Genomic DNA, 17,500 nt, shown 5'->3' with positions numbered 1-17,500 from the left:
TGTGTCCGACTTATATACTCTGACTGCCGACTCCAAGAAGCGGGTGAACATTCGATTTGGTCAAAGTGCTGCCAACGATGGTGGATAGAAACAGAAAAAACCACAGTCTCGACAATGAAGCAGGTGTCGACGCCAGATCTAAACACAAAGAGTGGTATCGACAATGTTTGTAAACAAAAGTAACAACCAAAGCAGTGTCAGGGGAACATGAATTCGCGGACAAACAAAGATCAAGATCCAAATGAAGATTATATATAAAGATTAGTTCATTTAAAGCACAACAATTTGTTTAGTTTGAATGTCTGTGTTTTGAGGTGTTACTGGAGTACTACAGTCTTCAGTAGTATAAGCCTGGAGGAGATTCTTAATGCAATGCCTATGTTTTAGCTGTCTCTCTACTGCCATCTAGTGCTTCTTCTTCTAATTCATTCGCGGACAAACAAAGATCAAGATCCAAATGAAGATTATATACAGAGATATATTATATATATATATATTATAATGGGCGGCACGGTGGCGCAGTGGTAGCGCTGCTGCCTCGCAGTTAGGAGACCCGGGTTCGCTTCCCGGGTCCACCCTGCGTGGAGTTTGCATGTTCTCCCCGTGTCTGCGCGGGTTTCCTCCGGGCGCTCCGGTTTCCTCCCACAGTCCAAAGACATGCAGGTTAGGTGGTTTGGCGATTCTAAATTGGCCCTAGTGTGTGCTTGGTGTGTGGGTGTGTTTGTGTGTGTCCTGCGGTGGGTTGGCACCCTGCCCGGGATTGGTTCCCTGCCTTGTGCCCTGTGTTGGCTGGGATTGGCTCCAGCAGACCCCCGTGACCCTGTGTTCGGATTCAGCGGGTTGGGAAATGGATGGATGGATGGATATATATTATATATTATATACAGTGGGGCAAAAAAGTATTTAGTCAGCCACCAATTGTACAAGTTCTGCCACTTAAAAAGGTGAGAGGCCTGTAATTTTCATCATACACTGCCTGGCCAAAAAAAAAAGTCGCCACCAAAAAAAAAGGTCACACACTATTTTGTTGGACCGCCTTTAGCTTTGATTACGGCACGTATTCGCTGTGGCATTGTTTCGATAAGCTTCTGCAATATCACAAGATTTAGTTCCATCCAGTGTTGCATTAATTTTTCACCAAGATCACAGTCTACAGTAGGCACTAGGCATGATGGGTGCATCACTTCATCTGCCTCTCTTCTTACCCTGATGCGCCCATCACTCTGGAACAGGGTAAATCTGGACTCATCAGACCACACAACCATCTTCCATTACTCCAGAGTCCAATCTTTATGCTCCCTAGCAAATTGAAGCCTTTTTTTCCGGTCTGCCTCACTGATTAGTGGTTTTCTTACGGCTACACAGCTGTCCAGTCCCAATCCCTTGAGTTCCCTTCGCATTGTGCATGTGGAAATGCTCTTACTTTCACTATTAAACATAGACCTGAGTTCTACTGTTGTTTTTCTTCAATTTGATTTCACCAAACATTTAAGTGATCGCCGTTCACGATCATTCAGGATTTTTTTCCGGCCACATTTCATCCTCGAAGACAATGGGTCCCCACTATCCATCCAGTTTTTATTAATGCGTTGGACAGTTCTTAACCCAATTTTAGTAGTTTCTGCAATCTCCTTAGATGTTTTCTCTGCTTGATGCATGCCAATGATTTGACCCTTCTCAAACAGACTAACATCTTTTCCACAACCACGAGATGTGTCTTTCGACGTGGTTGTTTAACAAATGAGAAGCAACTCATTGCACCAGTTGGGAATAAATAACTTGTTGCCAGCTGAAAGATAATCGCCCATGCAGTAAGTATCCAATAGGAGGCTCGTACCCATTTGCTTAGTTAAATCCAGGTGTTGACCTTTTTTTTTGGCCAGGCAGTGTAGGTATACCTCAACTATGAGAGACAAAATGAGAAACAAAATCCAGAAGATCACACTGTCTGATTTTTAAAGAATTTATTTGCAAATTATGGTGGAAAATAAGTATTTGGTCACCTACAAACAAGCAAGATTTCTGGCTCTCACAGACCTGTAACTTCTTCTGTAAGAGGCTCCTCTGTCCTCCACTCGTTACCTGTATTAATGGCACCTGTTTGAAATCGTTACCAATATAAAAGACACCTGTCCACAACCTCAAACAATCACACTCCAAACTCCAAAGACCAAAGAGCTGTCAAAGGACACCAGAAACAAAATTGTAGACCTGCACCAAGCTGGGAAGACTGAATCTGCAATAGGTAAGCAGCTTGGTGTGAAGAAATCAACTGCAGGAGCAATTATTAGAAAATGGAAAACATACAAGACCACTGATACTCTCCCTCGATCAGGGGCTCCACGCAAGATCTCACCCCGTGGGGTCAAAATGATCACAAGAACGGTGAGCAAAAACCCTACACACGGGGGGAACTAGTGAATGACCTGCAGAGAGCTGGGACCAAAGTAACAAAGGCTACCATCAGAAACACAATGCACCACCAGGGATTCAAATCCTGCAGTGCCAGACGTGTCCCCCTGCTTAAGCCAGTACATGTGCAGGCCCATCTGAAGTTTGCTAGAGAGCTTTTGGATGATCCAGAAGAGGATTGGGAGAATGTCATATGGTAAGATGAAAAAACTCTACTCATCGTGGTTGGAGGAGAAAGAATGCTGAGTTGCATCCAAACAACGCCATACCTACTGTTGAGCCTTCGGGGTGGAAACATCATGCTTTGGGGCTGTTTTTCTGCAAAGGGACCAGGACGACTGATCCGTGTAAAGCAAAGAATGAATGGGGCCATGTATCGTCAGATTTTGAGTGAAAACCTCCTTCCATCAGCAAGGGCATTGAAGATGAAACGTGGCTGGGTCTTTCAGCATGACAATGATCCCAAACACACCGCCTGGGTAACGAAGGAGTGGCTTCGTAAGAAGCATTTCAAGGTCCTGGAGTGGTCTAGCCAGTCTCCAGATCTCAACCCCATAGAAAATCTTTGGAGGGAGTTGAAAGTCCGTGTTGCCCAGCGACAGCCCCAAAACATCACTGCTCTAGAGGACATCTGCATGGAGAAATGGGCCAAAATACCAGCAACAGTGTGTGAAAACCTTGTGAAGACTTACAGAAAACGTTTGACCTCTGTCATTGCCAACAAAGGGTATATAATAAAGTACTGAGATGAACTTTTGTTATTGACCAAATACTTTTTTTCCACCATAATTTGCAAATAAATTCTTCAAAAAATCAGACAATGTGATTTTCTGGATTTTTTTTTTCTCATTTTGTCTCTCATAGTTGAGGTATACCTATTATGAAAATTACAGGCCTCTCTCATCTTTTTAAGTGGGAGAACTTGCACAATTGGTGGCTGACTAAATACTTTTTGGCCCCACTGTAAAGCAGCCAGTACTTTATGCAGAGGGAGAAGCAGCAAGATACAGTATGGCTCATCTCTATAGAAAAAATACTCCAAGTCATGTACAAAAATCTGCTTAACATACATATTCTGAGTAACTTAAGCACACCAAGACACCATGCCATTACATAACATGGCATTGGGTATATTAACAAAAAAATGAATGCATATTCTTTGTCATATAATCAGACATATATTACTTTAAGTAAAACTAAAGTAAAGGGTACAATGAGGCCAGTAACCCTGTGCTTAAGTTGGCTTCTTTAAAAGTACAAATGGTAGATTTTTCTTAACAAAACGATGCATTTCTGCCTTTTCAGCAGCAAGCCTGTTTCTCTTTTCATTTACTATATTTGACACAGCTGAAAAAAGCTGTTCACTGTCTACACTGGTACAAGGTGCCAATAGGTACATGACCACTGCCTTAGCCAAGGCTGGGAAACGGGCTGCATTGCTTTTCCAATACTGGAGGGCGCAGTTATTTGTGGAAATAGGGAGCTCGCTGAGATAGGTATTCAGCTAGAAAAAAAAAAAAGTTTACAAACGTTTACCTATAATAAAAAAAATAATAAGTTATTATTAGGTTGACCAGATTTGTGATAAAGAAAAACAGGACAACCACCTGTACCAACCACAGCTATTTACAAAATCTTGTGATGTTGAAAGCTTGATGCATAATGATTTGGGTCATATAAAGGACATTCTTGTTGACAAGCCTGAATTATATCGACTGGCTGTATCGGTTAAAATGTACACATCTGACCGATTTCGATATTGTAATTTTTACTAAACATCGGCCGATAACAATACAGTTCCCAATATATCGTGCATCTCTAATATTAACAATAAAAGCAACTCGCTACTCAAAATGGTAAATCTGCACGGCACCCAGGATCGAACCTGCGGCCTCTTGATTACAAGTCAGCAGTTCTTACCGCTACACCATGGAAGCTGTCGTAATGCACTGGAACCTTTTGTGAAAGTGTTTATTTGATATTTGGACTTTAGTCCTCACACATTATACAGTTTATGGCTAAATTTTGTCATTTATTACTAAAACATGAAAAACATTTCTGTTTTAACAATGTGTTTACATAGATTGTTGTCGACATGGAACATGCATGAAATGCATTTGGAATCTATTATTTCCCCTCTAAAACTCCAGCACTTCACTCCAACATAATCAAGACTTGAGCTGGGAGAACTTCTTGCCCTTTCTGCGGTGGTGGTGGTGGGGGTGGGGGGGGTTGTATAGCAGGCTACTTGCTCCTATAAATGTGCTTATCGACACATTTACGAGACAAAAGACGCTGACGGAGAGGTGCAAAGGGATTTAAGATGGGCTAAGTTTATGAGCTGTTTAGTAGGCTTTGGCAATTCTAATGCTAAATTAGAGTGTTGAAAACTAGAGTACAGATGGAGAACAACAAAGCTGCAGGTCTTTCAAATTGCATTGACAGAGTGTTACAAAATATAAAAAAAGCTCTCTTTAAAGTTCGCTCAGACTACTATTCTAAAATAATAGATAGCAATAATAAAAATCCTCAGGTACTGTTTAGAACAGTGGCTAATTTTACAAATGGGAATTCAGATCTACAGTACAAAATACCAATAGACATTAGCAGAACAGACGTTATGAACTTTTTTAATGAGAAAATTAAAAATACAGGTAAAATTCCATTACAACAAAGAGCCAGGGACCAAAAAAATATTTCGTTGTAATGAAAATTTCGTAGTAATAAGATTCTGTATTTGTCACTATAGTGCTTTCTTTAACTTGCGTCCAGGAATTTGCAATCATTTCAATAGCTTCTTTCACATTCATTTTAATCTCCTCCTATCTACAAGTTATGCTGATGAGAATTTTTCTCAGCAAGTCACAAGTAGACCGCAGAGCTTCCTTGCAGTACTCTTTTTGGTAGTCAAATGTGGCATTTGGTGCCACTGCCTACTGCAAAGTTGTTTTGCCTGCCTAAGGTAAAGTCATCTCTGATGGAGGATCGCTGGAATCGTCAAGTAGAGGGGTCCTTTCATCGAATTGGCTGGCCCAGTGCTGATTCAGCTGTGGAATGGCCAATAGACAGAAGCAGTTTGATGGCCAATGTCTCCAGGACTCTGAAAAAATCTAAATCGTTTTATGTAATATCATCTACTGTTGAGGGCGTCACGGTGGCGCAGTAGTAACGCTGCTGCCTCGCAGTCAGGAGACCTGGGTTCGTTTCCCGGGTCCTCCCTGCGTGGAGTTTGCATGTTCTCCCCGTGTCTACGTGGGTTTCCTCCAGGTGCTCCGGTTTCCTCCCACAATCCAAAGACATGTAGGTTAGGTGGATTGGCAATTCTAAATTGGCCCTAGTGTGTGCTTGGTGTGTTTGTGTGTGTCCTGCGGTGGGTTGGTACCCTGCCCAGGATTGGTTCCTGCCTTGTGCCCTGTGTTGGCTGGGATTGGCTCCAGCAGACCCCCGTGACCCTGTGTTCGGATTCAGCAGGTTGGAAAATGGATGGATGGATGGATCTACTGTTGAATTCTGCTCTGGAAATCAGCTACAGGGGATGCACAAACCAGTGTGTTTCTTAATGCCGGTCCTAATCCCACACAAATGGGGTTACGTCAGGAAAGGCATCTGGTGAAAAATTTTGCCAGATCAATTTGCAGACAACAATACAAATTTCCATACCGGATCAGTCGAGGCCCAGATTAACAACGGCCACCACCAGTACTGTTAGCCGACAGGGTGCTGGTGGAAATTGGGCTACTATTGGCCGAAGTGGTGGCAGGGGAAAGTGTAGTTAGGCAGCATAGGATGGTGGTCTGTAGGATGATGTTGGAGATCAAGAAGAAGAGGAGGAGAGGGAGGGCAGAGCAAAGGAACATAATGGTGGAAGTTGAAAAAGGAAGACTGCAAGGTTGAGTTTAGGGAGGAGGTAAGACAGGCACTGGGTAGCAGTGAAGAGTTGCTAGACAGCTGGGCAACTGCAGCAGAAGTAGTAAGAGTGACAGCAAGAAGGGTGCTTGGTGTGACATCTGGACAGAGGAAGGAGGAAAAGGAAACGGAAACCTGGTGGTGGAATGGGGAAGTACAGGAGAGTATACAGAGGAAGAGGATGGCGAAGAAGAAGTGAGATAGTCAGAGAGATGCAGAAAGTAGACAAGAGTACAAGGAGATAAGGCACAAGGTGAAGATAGAGGAGGCGAAGGCTAAAGAAAAGGCGTATGAGGAGTTGAATGAGAGGCTGGACACTAAAAAGAGAGAAAAGGACCTGTACCGATTAGCTAGACAGAAGAACGAGATGAGAAAGATGTGCAGCAGGTAAGGGTGATAAAGGATAAAGATGGAAACATACTCACAAGTGAGGATGGAAACCAGGTTTGGAGGAAACCAGGCACCGCTCATCACCAGGCCAATATCATCCCTACAGTGAAGCATGGTGGTGGCAGCATCATGCTGTGGGGATGTTTTTCAGTGGCAGGGACTGGGAGACTAGTCAGGATAAAGGGAAAGATGACTGCAGCAATGTACAGAGACATCCTGGATGAAAACCTGCTCCAGAGCGCTCTTGACCTCAGACTGGGGCGACAGTTCATCTTTCAGCAGGACAACGACTCTAAGCACATAGCCAAGATATCAAAGGAGTGGCTTCAGGACAACTCTGTGAATGTCCTTGAGTGGCCCAGCCAGAGCCCAGACTTGAATACGATTGAACGTCTCTGGAGAGATCTTAAAATGGCTCTGCACCGATGCTTCCCATCCAACCTGATGGAGCTTGAGAGGTGCTGCAAAGAGGAATGGGCGAAACTGGCCAAGGATATGTGTGCCAAGCTTGTGGCATCATATTTAAAAAGACTTGAGGCTGTAATTGCTGCCAAAGGTGCATTGACAAAGTATTGAGCAAAGGCTGTGAATACTTATGTACATGTGTTTTCTCAGTTTTTTATTTTTAATAAATTTGCAAAAACCTCAAGTAAACTTTTTTCACATTGTCATTATGGGGTGTTGTGTGTAGAATTCTGAGGGAAAAAATGAATTTAATCCATTTTGGAATAAGGCTGTAACATAACAAAATGTGGAAAAAGTGATGCGCTGTGAATACTTTCCGGATGCACTGTAGTACATTTTGTAGTACATTACACTGTGGCACTGATGCAACATTATTTATATTCATTCGCATGCCTTCTTGCGATTGTAATCAGTAACCACATTTTTCTTTTTTATTTCCCCCAACCTTGCCCATTCTCCACATTTTGGTGCATGGTGGTGTTTCTTTTGTATTCCAGGACATGCAGAGAAAAGAACAGTACAGAGAGATCAGTTCCACGCTATATACAATTATCAAATTCAAATGTTAACAGTTCCCACACACCCAAGGACCATCCTTCCTACATTTATGACATGTGTACCTGTTACAATGTACACACCTCTCTCTATGCCAGGGTGGGCAGATTCAGTCCTGGAGGGCCGCAGTGGCTGCAGGTTTTTGTTCCAACCCAATCTTATACATAATTCGCCTGCCTCCTCACTCACTCACTCACCTCACTCACATCTGTCCGAAGCCGAATGCGCAGTCGCCTTCTGCGCACTCACTGACGTCTGCCCAAAGCCGAATGCGCAGTCGCCTTCTGCGTCGCTGCCCGAAAAACCTTACGAGACCGAAATCCAACCCCAGCATCGCGGCAGGCAGCGGATTTAGCCTACGCATTATACAACTGTCTTCAACAGGTACATTCATGACTTAAACATTTCAAAGTTCGTCTCACTTCCAACTTATACAAATGCCTCTAAAGAGAAAATTTGCTTCATCGCAGCAGGCGGCGGATTTAGCCTACGCATTTCGGGATTATTATTCTGAAATCCCAAATCCTTCAGCCCAGGCGTAGGATATTAGCCCCGATCACAGCCAACCCTCACACTCAAAATAATACGTAAGAACATATTATTATTAAGTACTTTCAGTGGGCGAGTGATGTGAAGGTGCAAGTTAAAGATGGGCCACATCAAAGGAAATTACTACCAAACAGTGAGAGTGTCTTCACAAAAAATGTAGTCTACAGAGAGATTTTACAACTTTAGTTGCATACTGACAGGCCTCCAATATACAAACAAAAAACGTTGCCATAGATAGCATGTCTTTTTAAGTGTACAGTATTTTTTGCCGTGATAAAGTCATACATATCCCAAACCTCTTAGTTAATTATCATTACTTATATCACTTTCTTATTTATTTCTTACTTATCATTTGTTCTTCATACACCACTGACACAAACTCGTGCCCGTTTCATCTTACGTTGTCGAAACGGGCTCTTTGTCTAGTCTTAATGAATAATTCACCTGCCTCCTCACTCACTCACTCACTCACTCCCGTCCGAAGCCAAATGCACAGTCGCCTTCTGCGCACGTCCGAAGCCAAATGCGCAGTCGCCTTCTGCGCAGCTGCCCGAAAAACCTTACGAGACCGACATCCAACTGAATGTATGAAAGCTATTATAATGCAGGGAGATAAATTATACTCTTCCTACTCATTATATTTTGGCTTTCAATGTTTTTATAAAAGCCTAACTGGGTTGTATAGAGTTCAGTAATCATTACATGGTTAAAAGCAGCAGACATGTACAACTGTGACAAACACTACAAAAGACTTCCATTTCATTATAGCTTTCACAGAATGTTTTACACTTTAAACTGCTGTGAATTATCATTGTAGTTATCACTGTGTTCTGTGTATTGTATTGTATTGTATTGACCCCCTTCTTTTGACACCCACTGCATGCCCAACCTACCTGGAAAGGGGTCTCTCTTTGAACTGCCTTTCCCAAGGTTTTTTCCATTTTTTTCCCCTACTAGGTTTTTTTTTTGGGGGAGTTTTTCCTTGTCTTCTTAGAGAGTCAAGGCTGGGGGGCTGTCATGAGGCAGGGCCTGTTAAAGCCCATTGCGGCACTTCCTGTGTGATTTTGGGCTATACAAAAATAAACTGTAGTGTATTGTATACTAACAAAACGAAACGAAGCATTTACCATACAAGACATTATCCTGAATTATTCTTCTAACGACAGTGAACACACTATTTAGAGCCACATCAGATTAATATAGTAATTTCTATCACGATTTCATATTGATAGCTTGCAATATTTTACTTAACAGGGGACAAGATGATGATGCTATGCATTCTATGAGTGGGAACTGCTACAACACAATATTAACATTTAAGTCTGTATCACAATAGAATAATAATCTGATGGTTCTCAATATTCTGCAATACATTAAGTAACACATCTCTGCAGTTCACTGCTGTCATGATACCAAAATGTTAGTATTCGATAACAGTACCAGCCAAATTTCACAATACACAAAACCTTTCAATACCACAGCAAAAACAGAAATTATATTAAACTGCTTTTTATTATAAGAATTTCCACTATTACAGTGAACAATATTGTGCCTTTTACAATATAAAATATATAAACATTATACACTTACTAATTTGGCTTAGACCTTTATCCAAGGTGACTTACAACATTTGAGACACCACTTGTTCCATTTCTTTCATTTTTCCAATTGGAGCACAGACAGGTGAAGTGACCTGCTCATGATCACACAGTGTCAGTAGCAGGATTTTAAGTCCAAAGCCTTTAACGATTACACAGCACTGTCACCACAGCATAGCAGCTTTAAAATAGTGGTACACCCATCAGGAACTTACTATGATTTAAGCAAACTAGTATTGGCATTTATAAAAACTAAAATACAATGCATGGTTTCAATTTTAATGTGTGATGAACATGGGGACTGTAATCTTGATGGGATTATAGCATAAAGTTTATAAAGGGCGATCTCAAAATGGACTACCTAATTTGTTTTACTATGTGCACATTACAAATTTATTCTGACATATTCTCTCCAATAACTACAAAATACTGCTTGCTAAACATGAAAATCCGAACATTGTATCTGTACTGTTGAATTAGTGAATTCCAAGATAATTCAGGATATTTTAATATAGATAAACTCTTTTAAGTCTGATATCTAACATGCTTTTAAAATTTGGTTTGTCAGAGAATTCCTCTGTTAGTGTTGTAACATTTTCTATTGTAAGATTTATATTTGCATCATTAGCTGATTAAAAACAAACTAAAAAGTATTAGATAAGTGAAGGTGATTCAAGTTTCAATTTTCAGATGTCACAAAATCCTGGAACTTTAATTTTCCAAATCTGTCTGTCCTTTTATTTTTTTCGACATTTGTTTAAACTTTATTTCCTGTATGAAATCAAACTAGACAGCTTTACATAATCCATTATTTCAGAACCCTGTAAAACACCCTTCCTTGTTCTGTTTTCTCAACATATGTTATATGGCTGATAAGACTTTGTTATCACTTACTCTGTGTACTAGTCCGAAAAGAACAATATCAACTAGATAGATAGATAGATGGATAGATGGATAGATGGATGGATGGATGGATAGATGGATAGATGGATAGATGGATAGATAGATAGATAGATAGATACTTTATTAATCCCAATGGGAAATTCACATTCTCCAGCAGCATAATGATACAATAAATAATATTTCATTAAACAATGATAATAATGCAGGTGAAAAACAGACAATAACTTTGTATAATGTTAAATGTTAACGTTTACACCCCCGGGTAGAATTGAAGAGTCGCATAGTTTGGGGAGGAACGATCTCCTCAGTCTGTCAGTGGAGCAGGACATTGACAGCAGTCTGTCGCTGAAGCTGCTCTTCTGTCTGGAGATGACACTGTTTAGTGGATGCAGTGGATTCTCCATAATTGATAGGAGCCTGCTGAGCGCCCTTCGCTGCCACAGATGTTAAACTGTCCAGCTCCATGTTCCATACTCACCAATGTACCTTTCAAACACATGATCCGTGTTTTCCACTATGTTTGTCACAATTTAGAGATCATACAAATGGACAATAGATTGGCTTCAAAAACAAAATGAATGACATAAATTTAGCATTTGTAAATCTATATTTAACAATAAAGTATAACATTTTGCCAGTCCTGCTAACTGGCATAACTGCAGTGCTTTGCATCACTGAATATATTTTATTTTGATATTAAAAATTGGAGCAGCTCAATTCATCAACAGTGTAGGCAAGCCAAATTATCACTGCGTTTAGAAATTTGCCTACACCTTTACTTGCTACAGCTGTTTCCACTGTGCACATGTACAGTCCTATATGCACAGTGCATGGCACATACAACACTTCCCTAGCCACCACAAACAGTATAAAACTGGTTAGAAAATGGATGACTGCCTAAAAGCACATCTGTGGACGTTATAGATGAAATGTAATCACACACCCCTAGTTCACTGCAATATCATTCACTTTTTATCTGACTAAAGTTAGTGTGTAGAAGTGGATTTAAAAAATCCAGCAGTCTGCAAAGTAACGCAGAGATAGTTATGGTACGCAACACATACCTTACAAGAAGAGGCATTAAGTAGGAGGGTTATTAGCCAATAATTGAGAATAGAATGCTTTATAATTGAAATACAGGTAAAATTCTGTTACAACAAATATCCTTCCATCCATTTTCCAACCCGCTGAATCCAAACACAGGGTTGCAGGGGTCTGCTGAAGCCAATCCCAGCCAACACAGGGCGCAAGGCAGGAACCAATCCCGGGCAGGGCGCCAATCCACCGCAGGACATACACACACCAAGCACACACTAGGACCAATTTAGAATCGCCAGTCTACCTAACCTGCATGTCTTTGGACTATGGGAGGAAACCGGGGCTCCCGGTGGAAACTCACGCCGACATGGGGAGTACATGCAAACTCCATGCAGGGAGGACCCAGGAAGCGAAACCTGGGTCTCCTTACTGCGAGGCTGCAGTGCTACCACTGCGCCGCCCCTACAACAAAAATCTTTACAATGAAATTTTCATTACAACAAAGTTTTTTTATGGTCCTGACAGTTTCCCCATATGACACGAGTCTATAGAAATCTTGTTACTACGAAATACCTTCAGCAGATACTTTCATTACAACGAAGTGCCCGAAAAAACTTGAAATGTCTGATTGAATCATCCACAGAGCAGTTAGTTCTGCAGAACGCTGATGAAATTCAGCCATTGAGAAAATGACTTAAAATATTCAGCAGCGTGTTTTTCACATGTGATGGCTTAAATGTTCCAACAATGCTCCTGTCAAAAATGTTCAAGTGTTCAGCCTTTGGAAGTGGACATTATAAAAATCAGAGAGCTATAATCCATTATGAACAGATCTTGCTTTATGCATTCACAGAAAGGACACAAGAGGAATCAAATAAATAAATAAAATAAAATGCTCACCATTAACAGATACATATCTGGGCTTCCAAGGCATGTGAAAATTCTTATTTTTAGCCCAAACACGTTTTTTCAGGACTAAACCTCATTTTTGACATGATGATTCATTTAATCGTCAACTAAAAGTTTAGAGCACAGTAAAGGACATACTACACTTCAGAAAAAAAACTCTTAAGGTCAAAATGATGATTTTTTTTACAGAATAATAAATTGGTTAGGTCTAAATACTAATTTTTTAGCATACAATATACTAATGCAGCCCTTCAGTTCATTACTGATATAATATTTTTGTGTACACTGGAAAAAGACTACACAAAAACATGGCATAGTCCTTTACAAATCATCTGTTTACTAAAATATTCTCTTCCAAGATACTGGTTGGGTTTAAATTGTGGTAGAAGAGTGTTATGCACTTGTATACTGTGAAACTTTACAAATAAACATTGCTGTAAAAAGTTGCGGGTAACCCTCCATCCCGTATAAAAAGCTAGGCTGCTAGAAAGTGTACCTGGACTTCCAGGTTTGCAAAGCAAGTAGTCCAGCAGTCTTCCACAAGCATACAATTTGTCCACCCCTGTGTCTTCACATTAATGTATTTCTTAAACATTTAAAAGGAGCAAACTATGTAGAAAATAACAATGGTTCCATGTTAAGTGACTATGGGCAAGCAGTATATGATATACTATATACACACACACATGCCATTTTAAGACTATAACCTTAAATATTTTACTTGTTTCCAGTTCAGGCCTAATTTGCACTTCACAAGGAAGCTAACTCTGGCCAATCAAGATACATGAAGAACACACTTGAACTACATTTCTAATATTCATGTCTCCCATTAAATTAATTCTACCCTGTAACCTTCTGAAAACCAAAATAAATATATACTGTAACTTAAATGTTAGCAGAGAATTTTGCATTGTCATGCAGCAAACCCATAAGCATCAAGTTCTGTTCCCCACACTTTCATCAATGCACACTTTTAACATTCCACCTGTCCAATTGCCCATCTAAGGATAAAGCCACTAAAGGCCTATACCAAAAACTAAACTGATAATTTCAGTAATCTTTTGACAAATGTTTTTACCTTGAAAAATAAACTACTACTCTAGCAGTAACTCTTGTGGCTGGAGACATGCCAACTATTTGATCTGCTAGCTAATCACACAACTTTTCACTCTCCTCAGTTCTTCAAATACCTGTTGAAATTAGATTAGACAGGTAAAGCTTTATTAATCTCATGGGGAAATTCAAAAATTGTTTACATAGAAATACAATTCAGAAACTGTGTGCCGCTTAATTTCACAATTGAAATACAAAATAAAAGTCAGAATTTTGCTTCTCACACCTGTTTTTTATTGAGCAACATATACTTTGCATATACTTTCTGTTGACTCTTTGTTTACTATAATAGTGTTGTAATCATAATGGTATTGTTACATGTATAACGTGGTGAAATTTACATGTTCAGCCAACATATAAAATGGCTCCTCTCACAACTCCGTTACAAACTAATAACAAATTCAAACCTGCTTAATCCACTTCAGGGTTAGGGAGACCCACTGACAGTTAATTTCTGGGCCACCTGATATACATTCTCACACCCGTTCAAAGCCAGTTTAGAATTGCATGCCTGTCTTTTGACATGCGAGAAGAAAAAAACGGAGTACGTGAAGAAAAATCCATTGGGATGCAGAAAGAATATTCCAATTCCACACAGGCTGTGACCAGCCACAAGACTCAAACTCATGATACTACAGTAGGTCTGTGAGGTATCAGTGTAGGTCTGTGAGGTATCAGTGATAGCCACTACACCCTTAGCCATCGTTTATCTCCCCCCACAACAATAAACTGGGTGAATAATTATGTTATACACACACTTTACATAATTATTAAAGTTGTCCTAAAATGGCAACTACTTTAGCCACTGCCATTGAGTTTTTCCTGAAGACGATCAAGTTACATGGGAAGGGAAAGGTTTCAAGCAGTTGTCAAATTAAATGGGTTACATTTAAACAGGCTAACTATTTTGTTCATGTGGTTTAATTGAACGACTTAGTACCAGCACTCTCTTTCATAAGGCCTCATAACTTTTATTTTCAGTGCTTGATGGATCTTTTCAGTTTCTCATAAAACGTGCTCATACCGTCTGCCGAAAATCGATGACTAAAGTAACCGTGAGTAATGATAACAGTAAGATGGCTGCTGAAATCTCATTCCAGTTAAAATGCACCAAGATTAACATATGCGCAAAATACTTATTAACACAACGATCGGTTACTTTTGATGTCGGGGCAAGCAGTACTCGCGTAATAAAATCCAAGTGATGCGAGAACACGCTACTCGATATAAAACGGCAAATACTAAGTGAAACGTACAAACAACCCGCCCATCTCATTTACCACGCCTGCGGTGTAAAGAGCGAGGTCACACAGTGCCAGACTCAGAGTTTGACATGTTGCTTTGCCTGACTAAACCAGGCCCTGCTGTCACAGCAGCCAAGATAGGAATAGAAACAAATGGCTCAAGGTTTGCGGGTTTCTTTAACGATTTCCTTTCGTTTTTTTGTTTTCTTTCAAACCTTTGGGAACGATTTCCTCGATCGGAAAAATGCGGTCTCGCGTTTCTTCACAAGATTTCAGATTGTGGTCGGTGATCAGTACTGCAAAGCATAAAAAATAAGCAATAAATAAGTGTAATCCCCAGGCCCGAGTCGGCAAAGGCACATTTGAGAAACGGTGACAGGCCGGCCTGCACAAGTCTATCACGCGTGAACAACTTGTCATCAACATAAAACTTACACTTTTAATTGATAAATAAACCAAAATATATAGCTTTCAGTCAGACTTGTGACCAAATCAAATCTGTCCTCACAATACTCTACTGATAAAGTAAAAATACCCTTGCATTTCAAATCACTGTTCCTGTTGTCACTTTCCTTCTGAACAATCATACCATCTGCCTGATCGATCAATACCAAAGCCTTCAATGACAAACTTGTCGCCTGTTTCGATGCAGTGATCACCTAAATATCGAAAGTTTTAAGCGATGTCATGGTGCTGTTCTCCAATGCACATCTAACTTTATGTGCAGCACAAGTCATGTTGTGTAAATGCAGGTGTTTAGCGTTTTGCAAGATGATTATTCTCCATGAATATTGCTTTGAAAAATGCCCGAGAAATGCTGCGGCCTGGTTTGCGTGATAGGTTCAGGCCTAGCTGAACTAGTGGTAAAGGGCAGAAACTGCAAAAAAAAAAAGTACAATAATAATGATGATGATGAATAATCACTAATTACGAATGCATGTGTACATAATGAAATAACAATCTTGGCTTTTCCCAAATCGCCATCATTGTAAACATTGCACTTACCTTCATTTAGCACCTCCACTAGCTCGGCGCAGTTTTCACACATTGTTCATTTAAAAAAGTCTGTCCGAACCATTGGAAATCGTTGAGGGATTGGACGAGTGCTGAAAGCTGCTGGTTTTGAAAACAGGCCTGTCTGATGGATGATGAGAGCAGAAACGAGAGGTGGAGGTAGTCAGGCAGAGGGGAAGTAAATATCCAAATTGGATTTGTTTGCAAAGTATCCAGGCGAAAGCAGCGTGAAAGTGAAAAGGTCTCTGCCCGAATCAGTCGGAGTCACTCTCCGAGCGAAGTAGCACTAGCCGAAAAAGACACGGCAACCATTTTGAAGAGGGAGGGGGTGTGGAGGCAGTTAACAAACATCGGCGCTTTTCGTGTTGCGCTCCTTCTCTCCTTCCTTTGCTCGGCCTTTTCCGGACACACTGAGTCACTCTCCGGCGGAAGGAAAGACGCATGTAAAGAAAAGGCAAGATGGCTGCTTAGCAACCCACAAGCGAAGCCAGCAACATAGCAGCCGATCTGCGAACAAGTAGTGGCTAGGTCGCTGGCCGATACCCCAGCTCGCCCCGGATGTTGTTCTTGATAGTCGGGGGAGGAGGTTATTTTCGGAGCAGGAAGTGATTTTGTTCGCACTCTCAGGTTTGAAAGGTAGATGTGACCCCGTATGCTAGAGGAAAAGAAACGTGCGATCCGATAAGAATAAACAAAAAGCGGCTAAGACACCCTAACGGCAAAACATCAAAACTTTTGTAACGTGAATTAAGGTAATTCGCGTCGTAGCCGAAAAAAAATGTTTTGCATTTTCTTTTGATACAAGTTTTTTAACGTTGGAAAGCAGTTTATAACAACATACAAAATAAAAACTAAAACTGTAAATTATAACTAGTAATAATCATATAATAACATTATAGAGTGACCATATTTTGGTTTTCAAAAAAGAGGGCAGGGTAATTGGGAGGCGTTAATCGACATTCGCCTCATACTTTCAAAAGTAAAAAATCTTTGTTACTTTTTCTAAACAAGTTCAACTTCTAATTAAGCTTCCAAAATACATGCATGCTTGCTATTTCTCTTTTATAACGGGAAAAATTAAATAGCAAAGACAAAGCCCTATTATATATATTGTAATAGCATTGTCCCTGTTGAGATGAGGGTTCTGGACAGGCTATTGACAGCAGGAAACCCAGGCAATTAATACATATTGAGAGAGTGTGTTCACAAGTATTGTTTATGAACTCTTTGGATTTTTTTGTAGTCCCGTGCCTCTTTTCTCATTACCTGATATTTTTTAATAGTCAAAAAACAAAATTAGATTGTTATACTGTATAATATGGTTATGCAATGGGCTGGTGGGATAGACACAGGTCCCCTACAACCCTGAATTGGAGCAGATGAGATAATTTTGTCTTATGTTAC

At 40.4% G+C, this 17,500-nt stretch overlaps 1 protein-coding gene across 1 annotated transcript in view; it reads right to left on the bottom strand.

The window, feature by feature from the left end:
* Positions 1–16,630, bottom strand: part of usp34 (ubiquitin specific peptidase 34) — a 723,586-nt gene extending 706,956 nt beyond the window's left edge. Inside the window, 1 exon segment of the mRNA XM_051919324.1 lies at positions 16,088–16,630. Within this exon segment, the coding sequence (XP_051775284.1) occupies positions 16,088–16,130 (43 nt within the window). The 5' untranslated portion in view covers positions 16,131–16,630.
* Between the last annotated feature and the right edge of the window lie 870 nt (positions 16,631–17,500).

The sequence above is a fragment of the Erpetoichthys calabaricus genome, chromosome 15, assembly GCF_900747795.2.
Source record: "Erpetoichthys calabaricus chromosome 15, fErpCal1.3, whole genome shotgun sequence".
Lineage (NCBI taxonomy): Eukaryota > Metazoa > Chordata > Cladistia > Polypteriformes > Polypteridae > Erpetoichthys > Erpetoichthys calabaricus.
Note: the sequence above shows the minus strand (reverse complement) of the source record. Positions and strands in the feature narration are given on the sequence as shown.